Below are 22,194 nucleotides of genomic sequence, written 5' to 3'. Positions count from 1 at the left end.
ACCATCGAAGTCTTTTTCCTCAGACTCACTAACAAATAATTCAGTATGTCTTCAGTGGGAGTTCCGCGGGCACATCACTGTCGTCCTCCGGCTATCTAATGTCTTTACACCAACATCGTTACCACTCGCGGACCGGCTACAACTGTTTTGGTAGAAATGGAGTACCAAGAGTCGGAGACTAATTTGGCCACCTCTCCAAACGTTGCGCGTCTCTTGCGTGATGTCATAAATCAGCGCAATAAAGGTGTCATGGCGGACGGAAGTGACGCGACTGGAAGCGGCCCGAAAATCGAAACTTATCAGTCAGCTGTCATTTTAAAAATTAGCAGCACGTTTACCTCCTTCAGAGTAACTCTCTGTAATAATTCATAAGCTGCATTTTGTTTTTGCAACCCAGTGTGATGTTACTTTGAATTTATTCTGAACTGTAGTTACTGTGCATGGCATGAAGTGGCGTGCGATTGTCGCAGGCCATTATCATTGTTTTTGACTAGATAAAGCTGCAAATTCTTAGGTGTAACGTCCTGAAGCGACATATGGGCTATGAGAAACGCCGTAGCAGTGGACTTGGGATTAATTTACACCATAGAGCTGTGTCTCAACGTGCGCTGGCCACGCGCGGCCGCCGCGAACTGGAATTATTCCATACATAAGTCGCACCGGTGGATAAGACGCACCAACAAATATTTCTGAAAAAAACCGCGACTTATACACCGAAAAATACGGTATTGGTAGTCAACTGACTTGAAGTTGAACTGCTTTTCGATGACATTGGCACTAGAAAACCCACCCACCCCGAGCAAGGTGGTGGTCTTCTAATCAGTGGTTGGTGGCGAGGGGACAATATTCCATGCTACTTGGTTTTGCTCACGAGGCTGTTCAGTGGCCATACTTTTTAACCCAGAATCAGAGAAACGGGCTCACACAGTGTTTTTTGTGCAAACCTAGAAGCAGCGTTAGCAGAAAGCAGATGCATACATCAATGTTTTTGCATCTGCCTGCCTGACATCTTTTTTTGTCTAAACTAGACTTGAAATTGTTTGTTGATTATTCCTATCCAATTATAGTTTGGCACAACAACACAAAAAATTCTGGTGTTTTGCAACATGCCCAACTGACAACATTTACCATGGCTTCTTTTTCAAGTTTGTTGGAACCGGTATGAACATAGCGCCTTTCTTCCTATGTTGGTGCCTTGGGCTGAGTGCAGGCACCTTGAGGGGAGGCGAAAACAAAAATGGTGCCCGTACACGGTGTCCGAAAAATTCCTAGCTTAAAAGTAATGCTGAGCTCGGGAGTTCCTGTGTGGCCATTGTGTACTGTTTAAAAAACAAATATAGTAGTTCGGAATAGCATGCTGAAACAGCGCAGTTACAAGGGACATATGTATATATTTTGAAGAAGAGTGGCTGCTGTGCAGACTGGCAAGCACATTGTTACAGTTGCAGCAGTGACGCTCTGCTCAGTGATAAGTGCCGCACTAAAGGATTGGAATTACGCAGCCGTCATACTTGCATAGAGGGCATTATAGCTCAAAATAAGTCGATTCGAGCAGGACAGAAGGCGCTCGGCCGTTGGAGCACACAGGCCGGGAACGGTTGGGACAGGGCACAGGAAGCCTAGGAGCGGAGAAAACTCGGTGCCAGGGATCAGATACAGAGAGTGCCAGGAGTCCTTCTCTGGTGCAGTTCCACGTGCTGCAGAGGCAGAAGCGCATGGCCTGGCTGCGGAGGTGGGTGACCAACCTGACCCGTGGTCTGGCACTCGTCAGTGTGCCCATTGCCTGGATCATGCCTGCCGTAAGTCGCTCCCATCCCCTGGCTCCCTCCCGTCGGCCTCCTTTGGCCATGCTGCTTGGCCGAGGAGGCTGCAGGCAAAGGGTTCTGTTGCTTGCATCACAGTAATTATGCAGGTAATAAGAAGAGAATGGCAAGTTAATGTTTTCAAGTTTCTACTCCTCTTCGCAAAGTGTATCTAAGATGTCAGAGGCTTTCCATTGCTGTGACTGGTTCATCAGGCCGTTATGTGGTTTTTGCGCTGCCCCCTGGCGACGAAGCTGGTGAAATCGAGCTCAGGCTGGTGTGCACTTTGTGGCTTTGTGCTTACCCGCAATCACAATCTGTGGTCGTTCATTTGTTCACCTTACTGTCAGAAAGCAAACAAGGCAGCTTGTAGCATGTGTTGTCACTTAGCGATGAGACAAGATGTGCCCAACTCTTTCGTTGCTGCGGGAAATTGACTGATTTTTCGGGGTCTAACACACCATTTTTTTTTGTGCTCAACATACTGGTTAGGCACCTATTGCAGTGACATAATATGCAGATGATTGAACACCGTTTCTAGCCACAATGCTTTTAATCATTTTTTCATAAATAATGATTGCAAAAAAAAATTATCAAATTCAAAATTTTTGTCAAGGCATCAAAGAAAATGAAAAAAAGTACGCCCACCTCCCCTCGCGGGAACCCTGGTGTGATGCGACGCTGAAGGGGGTTCCATTGTGCGTTTCCGTTGGGTCGATTACTCGAATTGCGTGAGCAATCGTCGGGTAATGAGAGAGAGAGCAAGCGTAGCGCGGACGACCGTCGACTGAGAGACCGGCTGTAGCGCGGCCCTCCGCTTGTATCCGCAGCGCGCCTGAAGGAGAGGAGACCGCGGAGAAAGAGGGCGCTGCACATGCGCACAGCGCCGCCCACCGGCGGAGTGAGAGAGCGCGCCGTACTGCGCGTGCCACAGATGTTGGGGGAGAGGGCGTGCTATCACGGCGAGAGGAGAGGGGGTGAGCGGAGGAGAGACGCAGCTGTGCGGACGCGGACGACGACGACGCAGGAAGGACAGGGCTGCCGGCAAGAGATGCTCCTCTCAGCGTCGCATCTAAAAGGAAGTGGTCTATAACAAACCACCAGTAGTAGAATACAATTAAAATTACATTTTGTAGGTAAATGCTTCAAGAACGCGTTCTAGAAAAAGAATTTAGTTGCGCAGAACGATTTGTTGGATATAAAAGAAAATGTTAACGTGCATGGTGCCCGCACCTTGTGGTGAAGCCCAACCTCAATTTCAAAATTTTCGTAGTTTTGGATGGTTCTATGGAAAAAAATCTGGTGGTTTAACATTACTAGAGGCACCAATTAGTCCCCGCAGGATGTAAAAACACCTTGTCAATGATTACGGCCTGCACAAAATTCGAGGCAAGCAAGCGATGCGAACAAATCCATTTGGAGTTGAAAAGCAAACTCGGTGGTGAATGCTTCTTGACATTCTGATCATCATTTATCCGTCAGAACTTTCATTGCAGTTAATTATCATTTTCCGGCGCACTATGGTAGCCCTGCTTGCAGGAATGAGGTGCAATGGGCTAGAATTGTGCCCAGCAAGCTTTGACCAAGTAGCTGTTGCGCAATAAAAATATTCCAGTACTACAAGCCTCCTGCATTGCGGTGCCACCACACATTTTCAAAAAGAAACAAATACAAGGTTGTTGGAGACTTTGTCAGAATAGACTGTTCTACTAAGAAGCGACACTATACCTCCGGTAACACCCTCGTACAGAAACAAAACTTGCCGGTGAACAGCTGGCGGTGTTCAAGACCGATTGGAAGCACTCTCCGTGTCTGAACTAATATCCGATGACTTGGTGTTGTCTTTCAACTTTCAGCTGAAGCTGTTATCGCAGAAGTAAGGTGTTGGGAAAGTGGAATCATGAACGGCGTGTTTTTTTTTTATGAACAGTAGCGGGCGACGGAAGTGCCATGCAAATCGACTTGCAGTTGGCAACTGCGTAGTAGCGCCAAATATGAATTTAGCAATAGAAAAACGAAACTGAAACTGCTGGAAACTGTCTGAAAATGCAGGTCCACTTGTTAGACATGCGAGGGACCATCGGAAATAAGCTTTGGCAGAACAAAGCTACCCTTTCTCCGAACCAAAGGTCACTAGTGAATCGCTGTTGTCATTTTCAGGTAATTATCACCTCTGAACGCTGTTGGATTACAAAGCTGACAACACAATTTGGTATTTGACTTGGTAGGAGCCTTTTGATCAGAAAAGTTCAATGGTAAGGCAGCATAACCAGGAGCATGCTTTTTTTGTCAAGTGCAGCAGCCACGCCCCCTTTCACAAAAAACACGCGCACCTTAGCTCGCAAAAAATAACGTCAAAAATCTCGATGTCACTAGTGCGTGAAAATTTAAACTAATTTTCAAAGGGCAGTGCGTAGACTAACCACTGGGGTGCATTAGGTGTACGAGAAGCAACTACACAGTGTTGAAATCGGCAATATAGAGCATCGATCACCGGCGATTTGAATAGGCATGGTAATGAAAGAGTTAATTTGTGAAGTTAACATCTGAATATTTGTAATTTACCTGTGCTGCCATACCCAGATCAGGTCGTAACTGAGAGGTCGAAACTTTCCTGGCAGGTGTGGCTGTAAATAATCCAGCCACTTTAATGGCTGAGCCTTTTTTTTTTCTTCTTCTTTTAAATTACAGAGTGAGGTACAGCTGAACGTGTTACCTCATAGCAATGTGAGGCTTGTTGAGTTATTCCGAAAAGGAGGCCAGCAGCCTGGCAAGCATTGTAGTGTGTAATTTTTCATATGCTTAATATGTATACATTATGTGAAGGTGTAGTTCAGAAATATAGATGCATGAAAGAGCCAAGAAGCAGTAGTAGTTTTCGTGTGCTTCACCAAGCGAAGGCTGAGAGGAGAGCTCATGGGGCCATGCATTGGCGGCTGTTCCCATGTAGTTCCTGCCATTTCCGCACCATGCCTGAGCATCGTCACAGATTTTCTCTTGCAACAGCTTGCATATCTTAATTGCAATGGCCATGTCATCACAGATTTTGCCACTTTAATCTGAGAAACTAAAGTAAGGAGACGCTTTTTTCTTGACCATGTCTCTTTTATATGAGTTCTGTGTGGGTGTTGTTTCTTCCTCATAAGAGGGTACTCAGGCAGTGGAGGTTGTTGCTTTGTTTAGAATGGAGTGTACAAATAAAGTTGTCACTCTTTTTTAACCTTCTCAGCCAGGCAGTGGTGGAAGCGTTACATGGGGCTTCAGTAAGGCTGTTGATGTGAAGAGGCATTTTGGCCTGCCCCTCATGCAGACACACGTAAAAAGCAGCTCTACGGTGGCACTAGAATCGTGCTGAAGGCACTCTGGCAGAGTCACGAAGGGCTCTCATGGCTTGTCAAATGGGCTGTCGTTAGGGGTGTGCGAATATCAAATTTTCCGAATACGAATCGAATACGAATATCCATCTTCGAATATCGAATCGAATATCGAATAATAAGCTTCGGAAAAATGACCAAAAACTCGATTTTTGAGATCCACATATTCGGCTTCTATGTTTTCTAATCTTTGAGTTTGCAATGTTTTTCCAGCGAAACCCGTCGCGAAATGGCATAAGAACAATACTTTTACCATCCGCGGTGACAAAATATCAGCGCGAAATAGCTAAAAAACGGCATTTTTCGGAGTGCTGAGTTAAACCTCGATATAACGAAGTCGTACTTGGGGCCGCAAATTTCGTTAAATCGAGAATTTCGTAAAATCGAGGTTTCGATTTTACAGTTCATGTAACCAGTTATTGGGGTTTTAACACTTTGGCCCTCGCCAGGCAACAACTGCTATGTAGTTACCTCTCCAATTAAAGCGAAATTTGTACTAAAACTGGCCGCGAAAATTGTGTGAATTAAGAGTTTCAACACTTGGGCAATGGAATTCGGATAGCCGACGGTAGTTCATGTGTCATCGTAAAACCGGTGCTTTTTCCGCAACGCCTCATTAAATATGATAGCAGACTAGGTTTCCACTTTTTCTTTTTTCATTTCGGTCACTACTAAATGCCGCTGTTAGTCAATTGAACCCGCGTCCATGTCCCGTGAACTTCACCCCGCCGAGGTGCTCGTTCGAAGTTACGCCTCTTTTCGTCCATTCAGTGGTAGGCTTAGGCGCGGCGGGCCAATAGCGGAAGGCTGCTATGAAACTTTCGAAAGACTGTTTTCATGTACAAGGGCTCCGCAGTATGGGCGCGTGATTCAACCACAACACTCGAGATAAAACCATGATTGCGAGTTGAGCGGAGTACACGTGGACCGCTTCACTGTGTGGAGCAGCGCTTACGTGATCCGGAAAGCGGAAAGCTTACATTAAAAATCTTCCGGCCAAATTCGATTAAGCAATTACTTTTATGCCCACTGAGCCCTTACGAAACTGATTTCTCCGCACCGCAGCTGTCTAATGAACGCTGGTGAAACGAAGATGACCACGTTCAAAGAGAGCAATTTATTGCCACCAGCACTCGATGTTCAAGCCGTAGTGAAGAAGTCCGTAAGCAGTGCTTGGCGTTTCTTGACCAGGGCGGGCTTTACATGACGCTCGTATGCTGACAGCGCTAACAAGGTCTTAAACATTCGTGTGCACCTGCGTGCCTCCGCAGAACATCGATGGCATCCATCACACTTCGGTGGCTGTCAGTTTCACCGAGCTTCCTCAGGCTCTTGTTCGGAACACTTTTCTTTCTCTTGGAGTGCTCATGCTGCTTACAAGACTCACCTAACGATGCACGAACAAAATATTAATTTGGTTATCAGCGAGCACACCTAGCGCAGCAGCATCGTGAGGAATGACGCGTAGAAAAAAAAAAAGCTTGAAGTAGGCTTCGGTAGCCTAAGCATAGAGGGCGCTGGCGTAGGCAACGATGGAGACGTCAAAATAGTGGGTGCACTATTAAACCGTCTATGACCGCTAGCGGTTTGTGCAGCTTCGTTCTTCGCTTTTAATTGTTGTTAACCGTAGATTTCACCGCTTTTCTTTCATTTTAGCCTTCAAGAGTCAATTTGAGTACTGAATTTTTTCAATGTAGGGCCTGAGAGGCAAAATAAAACGTGCCTCGACCGGAATTTCGTTCTTCCTTTCTTGCCGTGACTTCGTTAAATCGAAAGCGCCGCACAAAATTACTTCGTAAAATCGAGACAAAAATACATGCATTTAGCAAAATTTTGTTAGAAAACTTGAAAAAATTCGTTATATCGCGAATTTCGTTAAATCGAGGTTCGTTATATCGAGGTTCAACTGTATCTCCGCAACGGTGCCACTGTGCGGGGCCATTTTGGTACCATTAGATCGGCCGAGATCCTCTTTCCTGTTCAAGCGGGCTCTGTTATCTTCGTTCTTTCACACACGCACGAACGGCAGAAAAAGTACGAAGCACAAAGGAAGCCAAAAATAGACACTGAAGCGTGATTCGCTCTCCGATCGGCGTGCGCTGAGACGGCCCTCCTCATTGGGTGTAGGTGCGGCAACACAAGAAGAAGGCCGCCTGAACTGCGCAATGCGCGTTTCGGAGTTCATTTTCGCTGCTTCGCTTGGCAAAAGTTCTGTTCAGTCATTTATATGCTGTGGTATTCAACACGGACGTTATCGGGATGGAAATGCCTGAGATCACGAGCCTGATTATGGGAAGTTGCGTGGCTCGAAAGGCGAAGGTCATCGATTGCTTCGTGGTGAGCATGATTTTACCCTGGACGGTGAAACGCGGTGTGCGCGCTTGTGATAGCGGTTCGCAAAGTGACCTTTTAGTCTAATTTGCGTTTTTTAGTTATTGCTTAGTTGCGTTGTTTATTTGCGTTGCTTAGTTATTGCTATGTTTGATAGTAGGCTCGCTAGCTTTGAGAAGGAAACGGCCGACGCGTCAAAGGTACCAGGTGCACGGCATAGCTGCATGCTGCGCATCAGAGCATCTCTTGACTGGGCAACCGGTTACGATTGAACGCCAGTAGTTGTAATTAATGCCTGTTACGTTAGACTTAAGCCTAAGAGCGACCTCACGAGCCGGCCGCCATCTTGCATTGCCGCAATGACGCCCAATCAGGAGGGCCGTTTCAACGCGCGTCGACCGGAAGGCCAACCGCGCTTCAGCATCTATTTCTCGCTTCATTTGTCCGTCTTTCTTTGTCTGCTGTTCGTGTGTTTGTTAATCAACGAAGATAAAAGAGACGTCTAGGACAGGAGAGAGGATCGCTCGGCTGATCCAATGGTACCAAAATGGCCTCGCCCGGTGGCACCGTTGCGGAGATACAGTGCTCCGAAAATCGCAGCTTTTTCGGTCTTTTGCGCTGACATTTTGTCACCGCGGCTCCCAAAAGTATTTTTATGCTATCTTGCGACGGTTTTCGGTGGAAAAACTTTGCAAACGCACAGGATAGAAAACTAATATGTGGCTTTAAAAACGACAATGTTTGGTCATTTTTCCGAACGCTAAAAGCCGCGTCCCCCCCTCCCCCTTTAAACTAATCGATCCAAATTTTCGATAACTGCTGATTATTCGAACCCTTTCGATTATTCGGAATGTTTTGAATACAGTTCTCGAAGCGAATACGAATATAAAATATTTATTATTCAAGTAATATTCGAAATTTTCGAATATTCGCACACCCCTAGCTGTCGTTGGTTGGCAAGACACTGATGGGTGCTCGAGCTGTTTGGTGTGTCTTCATGCACTGCCACGCTTTGTGCAAACTCGTTGCTGTGCTCAAGAAAGAAAAAAATGTGGGAAGCTCTCGCTTTACCTTGTTTCCAAACCAGGGAAGCTTGTGTACAGGAGAATGTGATTCGGCACAGAGTTACTTGGGTCGCAAAACTCCCCATAGGCCCCATGTATCAAAAACTGGTCCGTGGGTGGCCCACCTGCTCTGGGGGCAAGCATGGGCGAGTTGGGTATCTGTCGGAAAAAAGTTGTAGTACTCAAGTGCTTGCGGCAGATGCCCTAAGTTATTAAAAAAAAATTGTGGAAACATAACTAAATGTTACTTAATTTAGTGTTTCCTAATTTCAAAAGAAAGCTTCATTTGTGTTACTGTGTAAATGTTTAGCAAAGTTCAGTCTTTGTCCCCTAGGTTCCACGCTGTTACACTTGCCCCTGAGCTTCAGGGCAGATGGGTCTTTGAGGCCGAAAAACGGCCAAAAAATCGTTTTCTGAAAAAAGGCAATTTCGGCATCCACGGCCATTTTTCTATCAGTCTGCAAATTTCCTCATCAAAAGGCATCATATCTTATTGTAAATAGCATTTTAAAGTGCACTCTACGGCTCATTTCGGGCAGCATTCGATGGCGAAACAACACTTTTCTTGCCACAGGAAGCTAGCATTTTGCCCTCGGATATCTCGGCACCCAGACCAGGTAAAACAGTAATTTTTTTTATTCTCATACCTAAATGTGCAAAGAACACAATGTTGGGAACAAATTTTTCAAATGGAGGCTTTGAAAATTATTGTTGTGTTCAATCGGCACCACCTGCAAGCCATATCTGGCAAAGCGCAGGAGGAGTGAAGTTCGGTGTGTTGTAAAATGACCAAAAATAGCCCAATAAAAAATGTTCTCCCGACGTTTTATTCTTGGGTCCTTTGTTTGCCTAGCCACGGAGTAATCGGCATTCTGCATGGAGTGGTTTTGTAATTGTGACCCAAAATAATGGCAATTACTCATTAATTACCACAAAATATAATGAGCTTGCAAAAAATCTAATTGCAGATTTGAAATCAGCACAAAAAACTCCATAGTGCTGTGCAGTTTCATTAAAATTAGTTTGTAAATAAAAAAATAGCTCTAAGACCAGTCTGCCCCCTTCAGTGAAGCAGGGGTCCCACGCCGCCTCGATTCTGAAGCGGAGTTTTGCAACTGGTAAGAACTCTGACTTGGCATGCAGTAACCCATTTTCTCGTGCCCTGTTCAGGACGTGACCCTGTACTGGCTGTGCTCCAGCAGCTTTGCCCTGGGCCAGAACATGCTGATGGCCGCGCCGCGTTTTCGGCGGGCCTGCTCAATCCCCATCACGGCGTCCGAGAGCCAGACACCCTTCCAGGACGTCGCCAACCGCTTGCGACAGCGGCTGGCCTTCAAGATGGGATCCTGACCACCTTATGGTACTTACCACTGCTGCAGGCCTGCTGGAATGAAGACCAAGCTCCTGATTTAGGTGGGAGCTTGTACGGCCAGCGGGCGAACCCTGTTTTGTTCTTGCTTGGGGTTATCCTTTAAAGGGGCACACGTTTGGCTCGCTAAAAACACTGCTCTGTACTAATAGGAGTGATACCAATTTTATCACAAACTTAAACAAATAGTGGAGATATTAATTAGTACGGGTGAAGCAACGGGAATTTTCCAGTTAATTTCAGGCGTTTTTTTTTTTTTTATGTCAGAAAACCTTGTTTGTGTGATTCATGGCTGCTGACCTATGCCTGAATTGTATCACCTGGATAGTAACGTGCTGTTCACACACTGGTAAAAATACTTTCAGTGCTGGCCTGCATTATGTCACTTGTGCCCGTACTACGTTACTGTAGCACGAAATTTTAAGGTTTTGAAATATTTCTTGCATTTTTCTGTTGAAAGATTGTTTTTCGTGGCTGTCATGGAACTGCGCAAGTTGCCATGGGCTAGTCCTTTCAAATTGAACGGAGTTGTATTCTGTCTTCACGCCCCGTTTAAACGTGAACCTGTAGCCACAATCTTAACAAGTTTGACTTTGGGCCAGTTGTGTGCACACGACACCTTAGGAAACAGCGCGAAAAACTCGGACACAGAGTGTGCTCGTGCTTGTTTGCGCTCTCTCTGTCCGAGTTTTTCGCGCTGTTCCCTAAGGAATCTTAACAAGGCAAGTCACGTGGTAGCATCTTTTAGAAAGGGACCTGTCTGCAATGATTTCGTAGGCTGAACAGTGCGAGTCTGGATACATTAATGCATAGGGAAACTCTTGTAACACGAGACACAGCACGACAAATTGGTAATTTTGATGGTCGCACTGCTTTTTGTTGGCTTATAGGTGTTTCTTCCCAAGCTGTGTGTACCTGTACCTGTGTCTACAAGGCCAGTCTGTGTGGAGGCATAGCTTCTGTTTCTGAGAAAAACTTTCATCTCAGCTTCCTTTCGATAGGAACTGTTAGTGATGCTTTGCTACTGCCTGTCCCGCTGAGCCAGGTCCAGCAGGTAATGCAGTGCAGTGCTTTTGAGTGGGAGTGAACTGATCGGTCTAGTGCTGACATTTCAAAAAGTTTCACCATCCGCGTGTACAGTGAGCAAACCAACAGCATGGTTTGCTCATGCTGTGAGCAAACCACCAACAGTGAGCAAACCTACACTCATGATGATTAATTGTGGTGTTTAACTCTTTCGTTACCGCGCTGTGATGGACTCGTTTAGCCTTGTTGGTGTACGGCGCGTACGAATGGGACTCAAGAAGGCAAGAGGGAAGAAAGTATATTTACAGCGCTACCAGCAAACGAGGCAGTGGAAAAGCGGCACCATGGTAAAGCACAACCGAAAAGGGAAAAAAACACGAGTCCAATATCCCTAACTGAAGTTCGAGGGAAAAAAAAACGTTCTCAGAGCCGCCACGACAGACGATGTTCTGCGAAGTCAATGGCTGGTCGTCGCCAGTCCCCGTCGCGGTCGAGCGTTGGCTGGCCAAGGCTCGCACAATCTCGCCCCGGACATCTGCGGGTCCCACACGCGTTGGCGGGCCCTGACTCCCACGCCTCGAACCACTCATACTCAAACTGGACCACAGGAACTGCAGGTCCGCCCCCGGTCCTCGTCCACTCGTCAGCGCTGCCGCCGGAACCGTGTTCCATCTCCAGCCTTTTTTCTTCTTCCTTCACGTCTTCGTGCGCCCGCGCGTGGTCCACTTTTCCCGCTGTGATGGCCAATCCTCACAAACGCCTATTGAAATCGATCACCGGTGATCAATGCTTTATATTGCTGATTTTGACATGTTTTAGTCGTTTCTTATATACCTAATGCGCCTCAGTGGTTAGTCTAGGTAGTTTAAAATTTCCTGCTCCAGTGACACTGAGATTTTTGATGGAGTTTTTTTTTTGTCAGCGGGGACATGCTCCTCGAAACAACTTTTTTTTTAATAATGAAGTTAAGAGGCTGAAATTTTCACAGCTTGTAAAGATTGAGCTCCTCTGATCATATATACAATCAGATTTCGAATAGCTGCACCGGATAAAATGTTACGCAGCATGACTTGCAGAAAAATTGCTTTTTTTGTGCACACTTTTTTTATAGTAAAAATTTTTTCTAAAACTTTTAAAATAGCCTAGGTGGTTCCTTATGAACTGCAGAGTGCACAAATCTACCTGAAAAAGCCTCATATTCATTTTCCTCACCACGAAAAAAAAATGACTGGTAGTGTGTCTTTTTTTGTTCTGTACATTTTTGTTTTATGATTGTCAAAAATATCTAAGGACACAAATTGCATAATGAACAAGATTTGTGCAGTCTACGTGTTATAATGAACATCTGTGCAAAATTTCGTGATACAACAACTTTAAGTGGGAAAATAAGTGTGCACAAACTCAGAAAACGGACAAAAACAACAAACTGAGAAAAACGCAATTGAAAGTTTATTTCTTTGGCATATTCAGAAATTCTTGCTCGTACGACATGAAACTTGGTGGGGATATAGTCTGAAATTCCCCCATTGAGGTACTAAAACTAGAACGCTCCTGCTGCATAAGTTGCACCCTCACGGTTCTTGCGGGTGGAGTCCTCGGTACAGGCCCGTTTCACCAGGCTGTGGTGATGAGACCTAGCCTCAGCAGTCAGCCTGGCAGACATCTGCCTGATCCTCCGCTGGTCACTTGCACTGCTTAGTCTAACCAGTTCTTCTGAAGGGAAGATTCCCAGTTCTTGGAGAACTTGCTCAAAGCTAGTGTGGCCCCTGTTCAACCACAACACCGTGAGAGCAGTGGCAGTCTCCACTACAGTGAACTGCAAGTTGTACGATACCGTCCTGTGCCAGATGCGCAGTGCTGCTTCTGTCTTGTACAATACCATCCTGTGCCAGATGCGCAGTGCTGCTTCTGTCTCCATGGATGAGTAGTCGGCACTTTTTTCACACACAGGGGCATGAAAGGCTTGCCACACTTCTTCCTCTTGCTAATGAAGCTTTTGGGGGTGGCTGCAATCTTGACAGTAGTTTGACAGCACCTCAAAATCCAGGCAGAGACCAGTGTCGAGAGAAATGGCAGTGCCAACACAGTTGTGGCTTTTGTGTCCTCGTTTCTGCCAAGTACAGTTGAACCTCGTTATAAGAGACATGGATGTAAGAGACAAATGGGTATAAGAGACACTATTCACCCACATGGTTGGCTGCCCTACCTTTCCCATTAAATCGACCTCTTTTATAACAGACATGGGATGTAGAAGAAACTTGGTTATAAGGGACAAGTCATCCTTGAACTTTAATCAATAATCTCGCTTGTAAAAGACATTTTAACTTCAGATGCAGCGCCACCAGTCACTAATTGCAGTTGCTTCCACTGTGGAAACACAGGTGGACGACAGACGCCTGCAGTTGCTATTTATTATAACTTCAGCAAACACACAGTGGTGCAGTCAGCTATGAAATGGCGATGAGAAGCCCTGCCAATGGAAATGCAACTTACAGAAGTGGTTGAAGCTTACTGCCATCCATTGGATGGTGCACGATCGCACATGCGGGCTCTCCCACTCGCATTGCTCCCAATCAAGAAGCATCGCAGATGTTGAGTCCTGCAAGCGTAATGAATAGCCTGAGCACACAGCGGAAGAAGCTGTGCGCCCTGGCTATTCATTAGGTTTGTGAACTCAACATCTATGATTCATCCTCCACAAACAGTGAAAGGAAAGAAATCGGTTGTAAAAAACAGTGTAAATACTATCATGAAAATACTATCAGTGTAAATACTATCAGTGTAAATACTATCATGAAGCAAACAAAGATTCAGAACTGTTTCATAAATTCTGGGGCCAAACATAAAATTAGATTGAATCTTTTGCAACCTGCTGTAGCGTTCTTTTGAGCTTATTTTAGTCGTACGGTGCCCACATTGAACTAGGGTCTGATTAGTTAGTGAAAACATGGTTCCCTGCTTATAAGAGACATCTCGTATAACAGACAGAAACTGCTCCCCGGTACGTGTCTCTTATAAAGGGGTTCAACTGTACAATCAAACATCACACTGACGTCAGTCTGACCAGTTTGCAACACAGTTTTTTGCCTTGCGTCAGCATGGTTGTCAGAGACGACTTTTGTGGCCGCGGCATGAACTTTCTTGGCAATGTTGTGGAACGTCTTTTGATGCAGTGGTTTTAAAAGACCAAGAATGGCACAAAACCTGCACAGCTGATCGTGTCTGATGCCAACCGCGCGTGCAGCCAGTGCCGCTTTCACATTGACGTCGAAACTATCACGGGGACTTCCCCTGCAGAGTTCCGGGTTGCGGCCTCCGCGGTCGATGGCGGCAGCACGCTGCGACGAGTAGGTAGAAGAAACCACTCCTGCAGGGCACTTTACGTTTTTGCAATTGAGTTCCAGTACCGATGCGAGGCCCTTCCGCTTGTTTGCAACCTCAACTACGACGAGTTCGTACTTCCCGCACATCGCGCACACGGCGCCGCTCACAAGGTCACTCAGACTGTCGACTTCGGAGATAACTGCGCTTGCACCACTCCCGTTGCCGACTGTCTCCCCGCCTTGGAAGGCTGAAACATAGCCTCCTGTGTAACGCCTTCTGCCTGCTCAGTGCCAGAAATTCCGCCATTCTCTCTGGTGGCGCCCTAATCCCAGGTTCTCCTGTGTTGGCGATGGCACGGTCAACATTTGTCTTCACACCTGGCAACAATGAGTAGTTTAAAAAAGTTGTCAAGGCCCTTTGCAAACAAAAAAATATGTGTTGGCTCTAGCACTGACGGGCAACTCCTGTTTAACTCTTTCGTTACCGCGGGAAATTGACCAATTTTGAAGGGTCTAACAAAACATTTTTTTGTGCTGTACATATTGGTTAGGCACACATTGCAGTGACATACAATGCAGATTATTCCACGCGCTTTCCAACGACACCAGTTTTATTAATGTTTTCCTAAATAATGATTCCGAAAAAAATTATCGAATTCCAAATTTTTGTCCGCGCGTCGAAGAAAAAAGAAAAAAGTAAGTTGTGTATAATAAACCACGTGTAGTAGAAAAAATTTAGAATATACATTTTGTAGGTAGACATTTCAAAAACCTGTCGTATAAAAAAAAATTGAGTTGCACAGTACAATTTGTCAGATATAAAAGAAAATGTTAGCCCACGTGGTGCCCATGCCATGTGGTGAAGCCCAACCTCTATTTCAAGTTTTGCTATTTTGGATAGTTCTCTAGAAGAAATCTGGTGGTTTGACATTATTAAAGACCCAAATTAGCCTCCACGTGATGTAAAAACACCTTGTCAATGATTATGACCGGCACAATATTGAAGGAAAGCAAGCGATGTGAAAAAATCCGCTTGGAGTTGAGAACCAAACTTTTTGGTGGATGCTTGTTGACGTTCTGATGATCGCTCATAGTCAGAACTTTCATTTGCGTTTTATTATCATGTTCTGACTCACTATGGTAGCCCTGCTTGCAGGAATAAGGTACGATGCGCTAGAATCATGCCCAGCAAGCTTTCACCAAGCCGCCGTCGGGCTGTGAAGCGAGTTCAGCACTACGAGCCTACTACATTGCAGCGCCACCTAACAATTTCGAAAAGAAACAAATACAAGGCTGTTGGAGACTTTGTCAGAATAAACAGTACTACTAAGAAGCGGCACTAGACTTCCGGAAATACCCTCGTATGAAACCGAAACTGGCCGGTGAACAGCTGGCGGTGTTCAAGGCCAATTGGAAGCGTTCTCCTCGTCTGAACTGATACCTGACGACTTGGTGTTATCATTTGACTTTCAGCGGAAGCTCTTATCGCAGAAGCAAGGCGTAGATAAAGTGGAAGCGCGAGCAGCTTGCTTGTTTTGAGGAGCAGTAGCGGGCAACGGAGGCGCCATGGCAAATGAGCTTGTAGTTGGGTAACTGCGTAGTAGCGCCAAATAGGAATTTCGCAATGCGAAAACGAAACCGAAACTGCTGGAAACTGGTTGAAAATGTCAGGCACACTTGCTAGACATGCGGGGGACCATCAGAAATAAGCTTTGGGAGAATAAAGCTGCCCTTTGTCCGAACCAAAGATCATTAGTGAATAGCTGGGGCCATTTTCAAGTAATTATCACCTCTCAACGCTGTCGGATTACAAAGCTGACCCCATTATTTGGTATTTGACTTTCCAGGAGCCTTTTGACAAAAAAAAATATTCTGGTAATGCAGCTTAACCACGACCTGCATCCTTTTTTCTCAAGTGCAGCAGCCACGCCCCCTTCGTCAAAAACACGCGCACCTCAGCTCGCAAAAAACGCCGCCAAAAATCTCAATGTTGCCGGAGCGGGAAAATTTAAACTGATTCAATAAGGGCAATGCCTAGACTAATCACTGGCTGCATTAGGTGTACGAGAAACGACTACAACATGTCGAAATAGGCAATATAAATCATCGATCACCGGTGATCGATTTGAATAGGCGTGGTAACGAAAGAGTTAAACAAAAAAGGTAAAAGTTGACGAGGCCAGAAATAAAACCATCTAGTAAGTGGCTGGGGTGACGCTAGAACTTGACAATGGTAATTACAAAAGATATGGTCTTTCTCGGCCTACCTTGTTCGTTCGTAAATAATTTAACGCAAAAGCTTTTTTTTCTGCATTTCACTCGATTCAGCCAGAAATGTTATGTTACGGGTGAGTTCACTAGTGGGTTTGTGACCCATTGAGAATTGATCGGTTTTTCGATGTGTGATTGGTGAGGGAAGAATGAGTGTAGCGGGGAGAAGTAGAGAGAAAAACGAGCTAAATGCATGCTGAATGTTTACCTAAGCTTATGCAGGGGCCCTAAAATACTGAGTATCGCCTTGAGCTAAAGCTTGAAGTCGTCATTCTTTGCGCAGCAGCCCGGCATTGCCGATCACCGTGTTGTCAATATATCTACTACATGCACAATGGCACCATTTCGTGGAGCAGCGGCCGCGGAGAAATAGGGGCGGAGGGAAGGGGGTGAGTGGGCGCATACCCTATCGGTAATTGTAAAAAATATTAGCGGCAGAACGAGACTGATGGACTCGTAAGTAAAAAAAGGGAGCTAAACTGTTTGGACTTCCTATTACTAAATACCGAATCAAGCATCATTATTTTTCGCTTATCAACTTCCATAGAGCAGGAGAAAAGTTAACTGGCTCTTATCGCAGTGACAGCCATGAGGACATGTATGCATTTGGTTGTGAAACTCGTGTAGTGAACCCAAAAGGGCGAGCGTGCCGGCGGGAACAGTATACACTGAACGCCGTTTAGTACCGTATTTTCGCGATTCTAAGCACCCCCCGATTCTAAGCACCCCCCTAACATCGGGGAAAAAATTCAGAAAAAAAAGTTTGCCTGCGAATCTAAGCACCCCTTTGTTTTCAAGGACGCGCGCGTAGCCAATGCCGCCAAGCGCGCTTGCTCCAAAGAGGCCACTAGCATCTAGTTCTAGCATCAAAGAGGCCACTAGCAAGTAGTTCTGAATGTGAATAAAATTGGCCCGGAAAAAGGTGACTACGGCTGATTTTCGGCGTTCGCGTGCGCCAACTTTTATCAGCTGCTCTTTGAACGGACGTAGGGGAGAGATGGCGATGGAGGCACAGCAGAGAAATGAAAAGGGGCCGAGCAAACGCCTCCACTTGGAGCAACACCCTCTCAGTTGCTTGGAGGGAGCGGCTTTACAAAACGTGACGTCAAGACCTCTCCCTCCCCTAACCATTTGCCGAGGCCGTCTGGACACGTGGTTTTGCGCTTCTGGTTCTCGAAACACACAAGAGATGGCGGCACAGAAGTCGGCGGCGCTTGGTGGTGGGTCCGGTCCGGCAGGTCCGGCAATGCGCATATCTGGGCGGTTTGCGGCGCGCAGAGGTCGCACGCAGGCGTTACTTTGTTCTGTCGTTGTTCCATATTTGTGATGTGGGTATGACTTCTAAAAGGTCTTTGTACAGCTTGAAGTTCAAGCGAGCTGCAATCGCGTTTGGCGAAGCTAATGGAAACCACAGTGCTGCCGCGGAATTCGGCGTGGACCGTGCCTGCATCATCAGGTGGAGAAAGCAGCGGGACCAAATTTTTAAAGGCGCCGTGACACGGAAGAAGTTTACGGGACCGCAAAAGGGCCGACATCCCCAACTCGATCCCTCGTCTTCTGCCTACCCGTCACCTCTTTTAGTTTCGCTCACTCACAAATGCAGAAATGGCAGCAAAAGATAGACGGTGAAATGAAACAAGCGATAGCTTCTAAAGCGCGTGATTGGCTCTTTGACCGGTTCGGTAAAATGGTCTTCTTAAGTGGGCGTGGCTATGGCAACAAAAAGCATGGCTGCCGTGTGAAGCGACTGCTATATGCTTGAAGACATAGTACTGTTCAAGCGCTCAATGCACTTCGCCGATTTTTTTCCTTGTTTAGGTTGTGTGGTCAGCTGGGTTCCTGTTTAGTCATGTTATCTGTTGTGCTTCTGTCCAGTAACATTAACAGGGGTGTGGATAATGCTTGAGAACGTCTGCCATATTACGGGAGGTTGCGCGGCTTGAAGGACGGAGTAACGTGGTGTCCACAATTTCGCCGTGGTTCGTCCTTGAGTGTAATATGCAGTGCAAACGTCCGGTATCAGGTTCGTGAAGTGAACTTTTGTAGTCATTGTAATGCTATAAAACAGTGTGTCGAACCGAAAAAAATACCGGTTCGGTTACGGTTCTGGTTCAGGCGAAATCATTTCGTTCCGGTTCAGTTCCGGTTCGACAAAATCACATACCGAACCGGTTCGCGAACCGGTTCGGGAGCTTGAACCGGTTCGCGAACCGGTTCGATAACTTGAATTATCCCTGAAATTAAAAAAAAAACATTTCGTAGTTTCAAACGACAGTCAAATCAAAATATAAACAAAAATTCAAAATGCTGCTGTTCCCCAAGGGCAGTGGCGCAATTTCAAAGCAAACTTAAACAATTACCAGATATTACAAAAGCAGGTGAAGTGGCGACGATTTACCACCTACTTTCTCACCCAGACTTTATGTTGTCCTAGCGACTATTCATATTTTCCGCCCTTTCCTTTTTTGTTGAAATTGCAATCGTCGCTATGGAATCGCTCATCACGCTAACCTTGAATCCTTAAATTTAGGCCTGCGTACTGGCGCGTTCAAATACCAGCGCTTAATACCAATGGCGCACATTCTTTATATTTGTAACAAAACAGAAAAATTCTACAACAGGCACATAAATAGTACCAATGAATTAGATTATTTGGTAACGGTGAATAATTTGTTAGCTGTCACCTTATCGAATGTGTTAGCCACACTTTTGTTAAAAGTAAGCTTTAGTTAACGCTCAGTCACTGCATTGATGCTCTGACCGCTGCAATTCATTTTGCGATAGCTATACCGGATGTGTGCATTACAATCATGCAGTATGTCATCGTACGGCCTGACCCCCGGCCATCGTTCATGTGCTACATTGCGGAATCATATAACAAATTATTCTGTTACAAAATGAAAGGGAAATTTTACGCGCGGAGCATGAGATGGGACTTTTATGGGTAGACGCTCGCTAATTCATCCACAGCAGTACTCCCCTCCGGAACGAGCAGTAGAAGTAATGTAGCGAGTTGGGCAGTCAGTACAAGTGCACATTCGAAAAACTGCAGATCTGAAAGAGACAAGACTGCATCAGCAGCAAACGGCTTAGCCACTGAGCAGCTCCTGCGGTCACACTTGTCAAGTATTAACAATTTGCAGGTGTCGGACCTTTTAAACAAATTACGAAATGCAAAAAGTTTGCACACATCAAGTGTGGGCTTTCGCTGTTGCGCAGTGGAGCACTCCTGCAGCCTGATTGCTCCAATAAAGTCGCAGCTAGGGAAGGGCAAAGTCGTTTTATATCCCCTGCAAGCTACGGAGAGTTACATTTCGTTTGGTCTGCTTGCACTACGCTCGCTCTTCCAGCAGCAACAGACCATTGCTACATTGGTCCTCATTCATTTTCCCTGTTGTTACATAGAGCGTGATAGTGTTCAATTGTCTGGAGGGACAAGTGCGCGAGCGGGTACGAAGTTGCACCACAGTTGTGGCACAGCGAGGAGGCACACAGCCATCGTGCTGATGCGGGCCGCGCATGCTAACATTCTACAATCTCAAACCATGCGTTATCACTAGGTGTCTCCCGCGCAGTCCGGAACACGCCGCTCAAGCGTTATAGACAAGCCTTTTGCCGACTGTACGTGACAGAAAAAAAAAGGCCTGAATCACGTTGACTGTGCAATATCAACAACGGAGGGTCGAACCGTTTCGGCATGAACCGGTAACCGTTATTTATTTTTTCGGTTCAGTTCCGGTTCGGGTTCAGCGTGCTCAAAAAATAACGGTTCGGGTTCGGGTTCAGTTCCGGCAAAAATACCGGTTCAGTTCCGGTTTCCGGTTCGGTTCGGTTCCGGTTCGACACCCTGCTATAAAACGCTGATTTATTAAGGCTATGCTTGAAAGCTAGCCTCGGGAATAGAGCTGTTGAACGCAAGTTGCGGCCCGTGCTGCAATGCCGCGACGTGTTCGGGCAGCGCACGATGGCAGGAGCGGTTACTGCTGTGCACAAATAATAATAATGAACGTGTCTGAAGTGAAATTCAATGCTAAAGGTGAGGCGGCTAAGCGTGGCATACGTATTGCAGTCGAGGTGACCGTGCACCTCAGGGATGGAGGCGGGAGCTCAGCTTGTGGGGGGCTGCGACCGTCACCTCACTTTGCACAACTTTATCTGGGGCTCTACCCTCATTCGTGCAATGCAGTCTGGGATCACAAAAATAATAATTTCAGCGCTCAAATGGTTATCAAAACACCTTACAATTGTGGCGTTTTCTAATTTGATATTTTTAACGACCCCTTAATGGAGCAGACTTGTCTGAGAGCTATTTTTTTATTTACTAACCAAATTTCAATGAAACTGCACAGCATTTTGTAGCTTTTTGTGCTGATTTCAAATCTGCAATTAGAATTTTTTCAAGCTGATTATTTTGCTGAGATAATTAGTGATTAATTGTCATTATTTTGGGTCACAATTACGAAATAACCTCTTTATGCACAATGGCAATTATCCCGTGGCTAGGCAGAGAAATGACTAAAGAATACGTTGGAAGAACTTTTTTAATTTAGCTATTTTTGGTCATTTTACAACACACTGAACTTCACTCCTCCCACACTCTGCCAGAAATGGCTCACAGGTGGTGTCAATTGAACACAATAATATTTTCTAAAGCCTCGAGTTGAAAAATTTGTTTCTAACATTGTTTTCTTCACACATTTAGGTATTAGAAGCAAAAAAATATTTGAGGGCGAAATGCTAGCTCCACATTGCAAGAAAAGTGCTGTTTCACCATCGAATTCTGCACGAACTTATCTGTAGAGTGCACTTTAAAATTCTATGCAGAATAAAATACGGCACCTTTTGATGAGAAAATTTGCAAACTGATAGAAAAATGGCTGTGGGTGCCCAAATTGCTATTTTTCACAAAACGATTTCTGGACCATTTTTCAGCCCTGAAGACCTATCTGCCACCTTAAATTGTGTATGCATACAGCCTCAATAAAATTTAAGAAGTTTTTAAGCTAGTGCACTTGGTACCTTGTGATACTCTGTTAAAAAAAACTTTCTTAAAGGCTGTTTTAGTGTTGTTTGCACTCCAAAATCACTAAACAGTGTACTTTTCCCCCTGAATGGCTACAAATTTGATTTTCTTTAGGCTTCTAAAATGACGTATTAAATGTCGTTAACTACTCCGAATGGAGGTTCTTCTGCTCCAAAATCGACATTTTTCTGCTCCAAGAACTGCTCCCAAATCTGTTTTAGCTGTCTCACCCCTGCATAGCCAGCCAGAAGATGATAATGAACTGCAAATTAAAGTTCTGACAGATAAGTCATGATCAGAACGTCACCAAGCATCCACTGCAAAGTGTTTTTTTTTTTTTTTCGCAACTTGAAGTGAATTTCTTCGCATCGCTTGGTTCCGTTGAATCTTGTGCTGGCCACAATCATTGACAAGGTGTTTTTACATCGCGTGGGGACTAATTTGTGCCTTTAACTATGTCAAACCACCAGATTTCTTCCAGAGAACCATACGAAATTGCGAAATTGAAAATGGAGGTTGGGCTTCACCACAAGGTGCGGGCACCATGCACGCTAACATCTTCTTTTATATCTGACAAATGGCTTCGCGCAACTCAATGCTTTCTTTAGGAC

The 22,194-nt window shown here is 45.5% G+C and overlaps 1 protein-coding gene across 2 annotated transcripts in view; it reads left to right on the top strand.

The window, feature by feature from the left end:
- Positions 1–22,194, top strand: part of LOC144176490 (cytochrome c oxidase assembly protein COX18, mitochondrial-like) — a 62,521-nt gene that overhangs the window by 24,040 nt on the left and 16,287 nt on the right. For both annotated transcript variants that reach the window (XM_077705215.1, XM_077705214.1), the window contains exons 4-5: positions 1,689–1,799; positions 9,742–9,984. In XM_077705215.1, the coding sequence (XP_077561341.1) occupies positions 1,689–1,799; positions 9,742–9,921 (291 nt within the window). In that variant the 3' untranslated portion in view covers positions 9,922–9,984. The remainder of the gene's footprint in view (positions 1–1,688; positions 1,800–9,741; positions 9,985–22,194) is intronic.

The sequence above is a fragment of the Haemaphysalis longicornis genome, unplaced genomic scaffold (genome assembly GCF_048455015.1).
Source record: "Haemaphysalis longicornis isolate Haplotype H1 unplaced genomic scaffold, Haemaphysalis longicornis Haplotype H1 scaffold_1, whole genome shotgun sequence".
NCBI classification, from domain to species: domain Eukaryota; kingdom Metazoa; phylum Arthropoda; class Arachnida; order Ixodida; family Ixodidae; genus Haemaphysalis; species Haemaphysalis longicornis.
The sequence above is the reverse complement of the archived record's forward strand: the minus strand, read 5'-3'. Positions and strand labels throughout refer to the sequence as shown.